Raw genomic sequence first — 11310 nt, forward strand, 5'->3', positions numbered from 1 at the left:
TATCAGCCCATATTACCAGCATGATTCTATGCCAACTTAAAATAAAATGCTATTAAATAACTTTGCATAATTCGAAATGTGTATGGTTAAAAGAAAGATTAAACAACAACAAAAAAACACTTAAGTGTACATATACATTTGTGTAATACGCTCAAGTTTAAAAACAATGAGAAAGTACTTGTGTGAAATTAAATGTTAAAATGTACTTTGAAAAAGTTTCTCTCTCTCTCTCTCTCTCTCTCTCTCTCTCAATGATCAAAAGTAAAAATGCCTTATAACAAATGTCAGCCAATACTATTGTGTATTGGCATATCATTTGTTTCACTACAAACAACAGCTTATTAAACAATTGATTCCATAAGTAATTAATAGCAATTCGTAATTTAATAACAGAGATAATATGAGTACTCATAATACCTACACGGCCCATAATACTATCTTGTGCTCTATGTATATAGGTAATCATTGTTCAGATAATTGATCTAATGCTCAATATAAAATTGTGTATTTTATACATGTCGCATATATTTTTTATAATTACAAATTTACAATCATTTTACAAATTATATTAAAATTAATATAAGAAAGAAATTAATGTAAGTACTAAAAACAAAAAATCAATTAATATATAAAGTTATAAAAAGTGTAGTCTTAATTAAATTTTTTTAAATTTAATTGCCAAGATTATCTGACTCTTCGTGCGTGCGCGTGTCAACGGGTCAACGTATTTCGATTTAACGCAATTGATGTCTGACGATGGCGAGATTTTACGGCAAGAAATAAAGCCCGACCGGCCTATTCCAGTCGATCCGAGGTGCATTGCCTTGAGGTCTCGTGTCACTCTTCACAGTGGACCCTCTCCATTAGAATTTCCAATAAAGCTGTCGCAGGTGTAAAAAACGTATCAAGACCCCCATGAATCATGTGACGCAAAGCGGAGCCGCCAAGACACGTGTATCTGTTATGCTTTCTCTCGGTAATTCGCGGGATGGTTTATACACCCGTTCTGTTCCCTCTACTTCTCTTTCTGCACCGCTACAATCTACCCCATACCATCATCCATCTAGTGATGACGGTTCGATGACTCTGCCAAAGCAATTATTATTATCATTGAAATTAGGTTTCAATCGTGTATATGAAGAATGATTCAAGTCGTCTGTAAATGTTCAACCTCCGGGCAATTGCGAATCGATGATATGACGTCTCGAATAAATAATAAGTCGAATAGAGAGTAAGAGAATTCTAATAGCAATTCTAGTTGAATGATACGGTCACTGCGTTACTCTACATGAACGTGACGCATGGGTTTATTGAAGCTTTCGTAAGGAAGACCTTTCCGTCGGAGAGTCCTATAATCAATGTCGTCATCTATTCAGCAATTACGAATTCAACGAATCGCATCAAATTAATTGTAACTATCACGTTAAAATTGGATTTCCCAAAGTATTATAATAATTTTAAAAGTAGTTTCGTGCTAACAAGTAGTTGTAGTTCTAATTTAGATACGAGATAAGAGATTCAAGATATTAAGAACAAATGTACAGATATGTATTTTAAAACAAATATACTTATGTAAATATATGTTATTATAATTATTTATTTAATTATAATTACATAATTCAAATATATTTTGATTATGTAAATTAAAACAAATAATATAATTTTTTGCCATTAATTTGTTATCTAAATAATCAATAAACCACTAAAAATTTATATATTTATACTTTGCAAAAAGTGTACGGAAAGAACAATTTTGCTGAAGATCTGAAAATAATTATGTTAAACAATTTAAAAAATTATATCAGATAATTTAACTGATTGCTATAATGTCAAAATTGTTTGTCGCAATGTTAACATGTTTGGGCAATTTTTGATGGTTCAGTATAAAATTATTTTCTAATCTATATCTAACTACATTTTTAGGTACTATAATAAAATTGTTTTTTCTGTGTCCTAATCAAATTATTGAAAAATTTTTGTAAAGTTAAATTTAAGTATCAAAGAATACTTAGCATATTCAAATGTCTAGAATAATATATACTTAAAATTTCTAATTAAATGTATAGCAACATATAAATTTACAATTAGAATTTATGCAAAATGTTTTATAAAATTTTTCCAGAAACTACAAGAGATTTACACTTTTTATAAATTTAGTTATGTACATATATGTAAATAAATTTAAAATAAAATATTTAATTATACGCGCACGTTCATTTTATGTTAAAATTCCGCGTAGCACGCAAAACAAATTTTACGCAAGAGGATTGGCAGAGAAAAAAATATATTCAATTCGAGGTTCACAGCTAAGACGCGTTGCACAAAAACCAATACGTATCCGCGTGCCGGCCATGATGGATTGTCGGAGCTATGGGAAACTATCTGTCAAGCACAATATCGACCCTCGCCCTCTCTGTCCAACCCCTGCAAACTCAGGGTTCACTCTCGTTGCCACCGTCCCTCCTGGGGGTGCGTTCTGCAATGTAGGTTTACCTACACATTGCCATACAAACCTTGCTCAGCCCCCTGTTTCCATCCTTTTCCCCCTCTTTTTCCGTTTTCGCCTAAATCTTCGACCATTTCGCAAACAACCTATCTCCTCTTTTATAGATTTGGTTTGCACTTTAATGTGGTATCTCCAAATTTATTGTAACATTCAAACTTTCAAGAAAAGAGTAACTTAACGTGTGCACATACACATTTATTGATTTTTTTCTGTATTCTCATAAGTACAAACCTATCATTTATTTTCAGAAAAATAAATATTATGTAATCAGGTTTTAATATATCATACAACAGAAATGCATAAGGTGCTAAAATTTCAAAGATAAATTTATCATAATTTTCTGTCTTAATAATTATTATTAAAAAAATACTATTTTTATATTTTTTAATTTTACAAAAAATTGCATACTTTTTAATCAATAAATTCTATGCATTTTTGACTTTACCTTAATAGATATGTTATTGTTTAATATATGTATTACAATATTATCAATAAACGCTACGATCACAATATATACAATACAGTTTTACTCACTTTGAGAATGTCAATGATTAAAAAATACACATGATTTACAAGCGTTTATATAATGTATCAGTCATCATTATAATTTGAATATCTGTGAATAATAATGTAATAAACATCAAAGATAAGTAATAAGTTCTACATTTTAAACGAGATTTCTTTCTAGTATTTCTTTAACTGGTTTAAATTTGTTAATATTAAATAAATTAAATCTTTTATTCTAATAATTAATAATAAAGAAACTGTGAGAAAAAGAAAAGCTTTTTGTGATTTTTGCATTTGTATTATGTCACAAAAATATGAGTAAATTGTTTTAATAAAAATAACTTAATAAATAATAATAAATTAATAAATTTATTTCAGCGTCGTGTTGATAAGAAACGTAAATTAATTTTTTTAATAATTATGTAAATTAAAAATATTAGATTACAACAATTAAGTGATTAAAAAAAGTTTTACAAATATTTAAATGTGTGAAATATGTTATAAATATAAAATTGCTTTATTTCTTTTATCCAAACTTTTTAAGTTTTAAAATATAAAAAGAAAGTGGAAATATCTATGAAAGTATATCTGCCACATAGATTTCAAGTTTATAACTGATGACATATTTATATACTTTCGAAAATGCCAAACATTCTGTTATAAATTTAATTGTATATTTTTAAAGATTTTACGTAATTATGATTTATGTTTCATATTCATAAACATAAAAAATTAATTTACAAAACATAAATTATTTTATGACAACTAAAAGAATACTAGAAAGAATTTTAGAATTTTATGACATTCAAATTTTATTAAAATATGTATATAAGTAAATGTTTATAAATCTTTATTTGAAGTTTAATTTATAGTTATTCAAAGTTCAAATATTCGCTGTTTAAATATAAATTTAATTTGACAAATTTGAAACATAAATTACGATTTTAATTTCAATTATACATATTGAGTTACAATGACACAATTTTATTTAGTGTACACAGCGGTTTGAACAATAAAATAATGAAATTTAAAAACTTTTTTACATTTGTAATGGCTCAGTCAAAAAATAGACACAAACATTAATTGATAAATTTTATATAATAATTTTATATAATTATTCTTTACATTTTAATTAAAAATCCAAAATTAATTTATTAATTTATTTTTCTTTAAAAATTTATTTATATTATTTGTGAGAGTAAAAAATTTATTAATATTAAATAATTTTTTTACAACATAGCACAAATATAAATGTCACATGAAAAGTTTTCTTATTAGACTATAAAATCTACACTGTTAACTAGTGATCGATGAAACTGATGAAAACTTGTTGTCAATGTTGTTCACTTGTAATGTTCCTATTTATTTTCCGAAAACACTGTACACTGAAATTGAAGAGAAAAAATTCTTGCTCTAAAAAACACTTAAAACGTTAAAAAAAATAAGAGTAAAAGAAGAACACCTATTCACGCACGCTTATGCTTTCAACCATCTTGTTTCGTGTGAACGGCGCAGCTGCATACCTATCCTCCCCACTCTATCTAGTCATCCCCTAAATTCTAACGTTCTAAGCTTGCCAAATGGCTTCAAGTTAACACTGCTCATAATACGCTAGTATGTATAAATGCTCTACTTCCATACTTATATATAAAAACAAATTTACTATGGAACAATGGCAATAAATAATAATAATCAAAATTTATAAAAATTACGATTGATTGTATTTATATTTATAAGTACAACTTTCTAATTTTTAATTTCTAAAATAAAAATAAAAAATTTCCCTATTTCTTAAACAGAGCAATATTAGAAGAAAAATGCCCTTTTCTTTCTCTATATATCTATTATGTATTTGTTAAGTTATTAAGTTTGCTTCTTAATTATTGGCATTGTCTAAATGTTTTGAACATTATGCAATAATACCTAAAGTTATATGTATGTATGTATATGTATTTGCACATACATATATATACATACATGCCATCGCGTTTATAAATTTTTATATGTATAATTATATTTTGTGTGCATTACAACATGTATAAAATAGTCAGAGAAATATTATACAAAATTTATATACTCTTATAATTATTTACATATTTTTTAAATTTATACATTCTTATTAAATTTTAATGCAGTTATCTACAACTTAGAAAAAAAGAAAAATTTGAAAAATGTAATCGGTATTTTGTAATGACCTATATGTGGATACTACCATTAATCAGGTTGCATATGAATTTTGCTCTGTACGTCAAAATATTTTAAGATGACGATGCAATACTCATGTGTAAAATCTACTGTCGAAATGCAAAGTTAGGAAAAGAATGCTCAGAAGAAAATGCGATGTGAACGGCCGAGCTTTCGTGTACCTGAGCTATAGGATGCTCGTTGTTTAGCTCCAGCCATAAATCATAGTGGTTGCAAGGTCAGCTGCCCCGATCTCGGCCGTGGCGGCATTCTCTCTTTACCAACCAGCGTGAAGGACCAACTTTGTCCTGAGTTTGCCATAAGTTTGTTTCTTAAAACTATTTCGATTAATTTTAAAACGCCGATGTAGGTCTGATTTGAGTTTACATGGCCAGTGATTTTCATCAAATATACTTGTTAGATTGTATATATATTGAATTTAATTAATATATGCAAATAACAATTGAGTTAAATATAAATGCAAGATAATTACAAATAGTTGCATTATCCAAAAATACTGATGTTTATATTTCTTAATGACTTAATAAATTTAATTAATATATACAAATAATTGCAATTAAGTTTAATAGCAGTAAAAGATAATTAAAATGGTTACATTATTCAAAAATATATAGTTATGTAAATTTCTCAATATTTTAATAATAAAAAATCTCAGTATTAACGTTTCAATAGTTAATACTATTATTAAAGTATGAAAATATAAATTAGCTAAGAATTTTACTATATTTCCCTAAAATATTTTCTTACATTGTATAATAATTGTAGGTATTATCGAAATTAGCATATGAATGTTGTCTTCCTGCTGCATTTTTATAGTAACCGTAATTATTTTCAGAATTATTTAAATAACGCGTTGCTAATGTATTTTGATGATTATTAAAATAATTTGGCTGTTGTTTGTAAAATTGTTGTTCCGATTGTAATTGCGCATGTTCATCTGAACTTGAGACTTGTTTTTCATAATACGTTATCTGGTTATTGGATTTTGGTGAAACTGGTGTCGACATTGTTGACGCGGTCGTGGTTAAGGAAGACCGATTTTTGACGACCGATGAAGAGGGCTCTTCCTTCTTCTTCTTCATGCGTCGATTTTGGAACCAAATTTTAATTTGACGTTCAGTCAAATTAACTCTTCTAGCTAGGTCAACACGCGAACGTTTTGGAAGGTACTCATTAGAACAAAATTCTTTCTCCAACTCTAAGGTTTGCGATCGTGTATAGGTTTGTCTCGTGCGTTTCTGTCCGGTTCCATTTCCTTGACTGCCTGCAATCAATAATTTTTTTATTAATGATATATATTAAAGATGAATATAATAGAATTAAGAGTTTATTTGATTTATTCAATAAAACTATAACGATTAATACAATTGAATATGTATCATAAGTTGTATCTCTTGTTTTAGTATTAAAAATATCTATTAAATGTAAAATTTATTATTTTTTTATTATTTTATTTTTTTAGAACAAAAGGTAATTTAATATAGTCTTTTAACATTGGCTGCTGTATATATTTTTTAAATATTGTTATACAGAGTGATTCGTGTAATATGAGAATCTCAAGTAACTCAAAAATAAGCCGTTTACGAAAACATGTTTCAAATAAAATTTGTGGTAGAGGAAGTAAGAGGGTGTAGCATGTTTAACCATATGAGATTATTTCAAGGTCAGATCAAGGTTATCTCTTTTTTAAATGGCAATCGCTATTTTCTTTTGCAGATTTTTAAAGCTGAATTTATGGCGTTTTTAAAATGCTGATTTTGAAAACACCGTGTTTTAAAAATCTATAAAATAAAGCAGCGGTTGCTACTGGAAAAGAAAAGTTGACCTCGACAAGACTTTAAAATCATCTCCTAAGATCAAATCAGTTATGCTTTACTTATCAATAAAACTTTTATTTGAAACATTTTTCGCGTTCAGGATTTATTTTGTTAGTTACTTGCTATTTTTAAGATGATTACATGAAACACTGTGCATGTAATTATTTATTAAAATGATACGTATTACTGTATGAGAGCTACAATCGATTCCTTTCATCCTAGATTCGATCCTGACCATTTCATGTTTTGGTTTTAAATAAAATTATTAGGATGCTCAAAAATTGTGAGATTTAATTATTTATAGATTATATGATAAATAAGATTGTGTTTATAATTCATTAGTCGTGTATAAAAAGTAAAATGTGAATAGAGATGTCATATTCATTTGTAAATTTTAAAAATTTTTGCTATTTATATCTATATACATATTTACTATAATATATTATATGAAATAACTCACTATTTGTTCTTTTATTTATCCATGAATATTCCGCGATGTTGATGGGAATCTGAGACGAACAAGGAACGTGACTATCATCGCGATTAGACGTTTTAATATTGTAGCTTTTTATATTATTATTGTTATTATTATTAGCACAAATATAGCTGCCCATTTGCGATTCTTGAAAAATGACTTCTTGCTTTGGTTTGTTCTGTTCATATTGCGTCGAAACAGCGGACGGTCCATTATTTAATAAAGCGTAATTATGTAATTGCACAGGGTATTGTTCAGGGTGTGTGTAATTTTGACCATATTCATTATATACTTGTGCTTGACGTTGATCTGAGTTATTTGAGGTGCCTTGTTTTAATTTGTTTAAATATATCTCACATTCCTGCGATACTTCATTGGTGATATTTACGTTGAACAAATCCGAGATTAAACAGCCTTCGCCAGAAGGGGCTTGATAATTTTGAGAAACAATTTGACTGTTCGGTATCGCTTGTCGTTGATAAGGAATCATATCCGTGTTCATCTGGGAATATGTAGAATAATTTTGTTTCGCTACTTTTGTGCCATTTTGTAGAGCATCCTTCAATAAACTGGTTTTATTGAGAAGCATGGGTTTCTCGGAAATTAGCGGTGCCAGCGAACATCCTAACGGATAGTGCGACGATGTATTCGTCGAGCTATAATACTGATAGCTATTTGGTCTCATATCCATATTATCATATTAACACGAATTTATGTATAGCTTATTATCACACATTGTCACTTCCAATAACTATGCAAGTAGATTACATTATTGCATGGCCCACCAACTGACCAAAAATGTATGTAAAATGTCAAATTTTCACACTTAAATACAGATGTAAAACATCACAACTCAAGGTAACAGAACGTTCTCAATCGTTTTTCAATGCAAAACCGAAGCCTGCGATGGTAAGACTAGCAAAATGTTACTGTGCCTTGCTCCTGTACAGACTGTTTTCGGTCTTCATGGGTGTCGTTTGGTACAACGGAAAGAGAGGGAAGAGAGAAGGGGAAACCTTTACGGTTCTATTGAAAATCCTGACAGAGCTACTGCAGTATGGTACGTGACCAGAGGTCTTTGGAAAAATGGAGGGGGATGTGCCCTTAGCAAAATTCTCCATAGGCGACTCTTGCTAAACCGTGGTATCGCAGGGGGGCTCTGTCTTTGTCAGCTACTCTTTCATTCACTCTAAGGCCACCCCCGATATACCCCCGATTCGATTTTTGATCTGCCGTTCGTGCCGCAGTCCCCTCCCACTATTAACACTACTGACATAAACCCCGTGCTATTCTCCCCTTCTCTTCCCAACCCGACCTCACACAATACGTACTACTATGTGTAGCATGGGATATCTTTGCTACAGAATTGTTGCTCTGGCATCAATTTGGAATGACCATCTGACTCCTAATATAAAATTTATTTGTAAAAGTAAAGTTTAACAAAAGTATAAAGATAATTTTAATTACGCAATTTAAGGGAATAATTAATATTTGTTATTATTACAATAAATATATAACTAACAATTATATAAAATGCGACATAAGTGTAATAAGAAAAGGTACAATAAAACTTGTATTATTTTTAAAATCTTGGAAGTGTGTTAAATTTCTTTTAAAATCTGATTAATGGTATAAGTTTATTTTTTAAATCTTTTTTTCTATTCGTAAAATTGTATATAAAATATTTCCCATTTAATTTTTTGTTTAATAAATTTAGGTTTTTTTGGAATAAATAAAAGTAGATAATGTAAAATATAAAAAAGATTATATCGTTTTCAATAGCGTCTTCTTTTTCTTTCTTATTATCTTTCTTTTAGATTTTGGTTGTTTATTGATTTCTAATCAATTATGAAAGCAGGATTAGAATTAATCGTTGGAGGTATATGAGTACGTGTTTCTATTTATCGTGTCAAATGGGGTCGTGGGATAATTTCTTTTCTTAGCGTTACTGATATCACTAAACATAATACAATTGCTATGTATGCATATTCCATCAAATAATCAGCGCCTATCGATAAAACAACGAGAAAGTTAAAAAATAATCTCCTTAAGTGAGATATATTGATTAAGCACGATGGACAAGGCGTCAACCCTAGAAAGGGCTAGGTTAAAAGAAAACAATTATTTAACGGAAGATAATTGACGACCTTGCGGACAAACTATAAATAGTAAAACACGGCCGAAAAAAGTGATTGATAGATGGGTTCGAAATGGTGACCAATCCTGCAGGCGGGGATTCTAAACGGCCGATCCGAACGGACACGCGTCTGCATGCATGCACACACACACTCGTACGAGTCACACGTATATAGTCAAATTTAGGCGTACACGGTGAATCAAACGATGTTGGAAGAATGCTTCCGCGCTCTCACGCGTGCGGACGTGAAATGCATTCTATGTTAGTCGACTGGCATGATAGCAATAAATAATAATCCTCGACGGGCGATACTTGTGGGAAGGGTCGAGGGTTTTGGAGTTGGGAGCATTTCGTTAATGATTTTGGCTACTGACTTTATTTTCGCAGGCTTGCGTCGTATCGTTGACGTATAATATATTATACTCTACAAAAGAAATCTCTTTCGCCTTCTAAAAGTTAAAACAGCATAATTATGTATACATCACACTTTAGCAGTAATTGAATTTCATTTAATAGTCTTAATGGTTTTAGCAGAGCAATTACAATTGTTTACTCTTTTGTTTATATATTTAGTTTTACAGTTTTTCATCTTGGCAAAGATCACTTTGTTATGTTTATTTATTATACTATTACTGAATGGTAATATCTGCTTATGATATAATAAAGCTAAATTAGATAGTAAAATCATATAAATGAAATTCAGTGTGCAAAAAATATTTTTTATACTTTACATTTATTAAAATAATAATATTAAATTGTAACAATTTAAAATTATTTAAATTGTTATAACTTAATTTAACATTAGTTTTACATATTATATTTTTCTCTTACAATCAGTCCAAAAAGTATTTCTTTCAACTGTTTCCAAATATTCTTAGGTAAACTTATTGAGAAGCACAAGCGTATGTACGCTTTGTGAGGGCTTGTCTTGACAAATAAAGATAAAATCCAGAACGAAAGTACAGCATTGTCACGATTTTACCATGCAATTCTTAAAGGGCAATAAATTGTAAACTTTCTCTGATCTGAAAAACAACCGTAACTGAGTAGAAGTATAAATGGCTTAAAATATTGTCACTGCTTTGACATTTTTTCGACAATCAAGCAAAAAAGAATGTTCTTTGGTCGTGACGAATCTTGGTAATTAATAATATTATTGTGTAAATTTTTATAATTTCGTATAAACTGCGCTTCGACATCTTTCCGACAGCTATTAATCAACAAATGTAATTCAACATAAAAAGTAGTAAATTAGTAAATGATAAAATAGACACAGCCCAATGTTACAGTAAATTATAATAATTTAACCAAAATTATATGATTTGAAATGGGTCTTTTTATTTTTTGAACCATTATACTACATGTTTGAAAATATTACGTACAATAATTAAATTAGGTAAATACAAAATATGAAATCTGTACTAATTGCAAGAAATATATATTTACAATAATTAGTTAATGTAGCAGATTGCGTAAGTTCACGTTGTTAAAATGACGTGACTTCTCAGGGTAACATATGTGACCATATAATCCCTATCCAATCCTGTGCCATGTGAGCAACGATCGAAATAAGGAATTTTCGCAAAAACCAGAGAGGGGAACAGAAAGAGAGAGCAGGGAAGAAAGAGACAGAAACATTTGTAGCCATTTGGGAAAATTGGAA

At 29.1% G+C, this 11310-nt stretch overlaps 1 protein-coding gene across 1 annotated transcript; it reads right to left on the reverse strand.

Annotated features, from left to right (window-relative positions):
- Positions 1-5961: 5961 nt before the first annotated feature.
- LOC105192908 (homeobox protein Hox-A7) lies at positions 5962-8201 on the reverse strand. The gene is made up of 2 exons (XM_011157195.1): positions 7868-8201; positions 5962-6482 (listed from the first exon to the last, which is right to left on the reverse strand). Exons 1-2 carry the CDS (start codon positions 8199-8201, stop codon positions 5962-5964), a joined length of 855 nt encoding a protein of 284 aa, XP_011155497.1.
- Between the last annotated feature and the right edge of the window lie 3109 nt (positions 8202-11310).

This window comes from Solenopsis invicta, chromosome 8 (genome assembly GCF_016802725.1).
Source record: "Solenopsis invicta isolate M01_SB chromosome 8, UNIL_Sinv_3.0, whole genome shotgun sequence".
NCBI classification, from domain to species: domain Eukaryota; kingdom Metazoa; phylum Arthropoda; class Insecta; order Hymenoptera; family Formicidae; genus Solenopsis; species Solenopsis invicta.

Bases quoted from the DNA above. Each gene is read 5' to 3' on its own strand.
- LOC105192908 (XM_011157195.1), bottom strand. From the start codon at position 8,201: ATGGATATGAGACCAAATAGCTATCAGTATTATAGCTCGACGAATACA. The intron at 6,483-7,867 runs GTGAGATATATT...TATTGATTGCAG, and splicing joins CAATGAAGTATCGCAGGAAT to GCAGTCAAGGAAATGGAACC.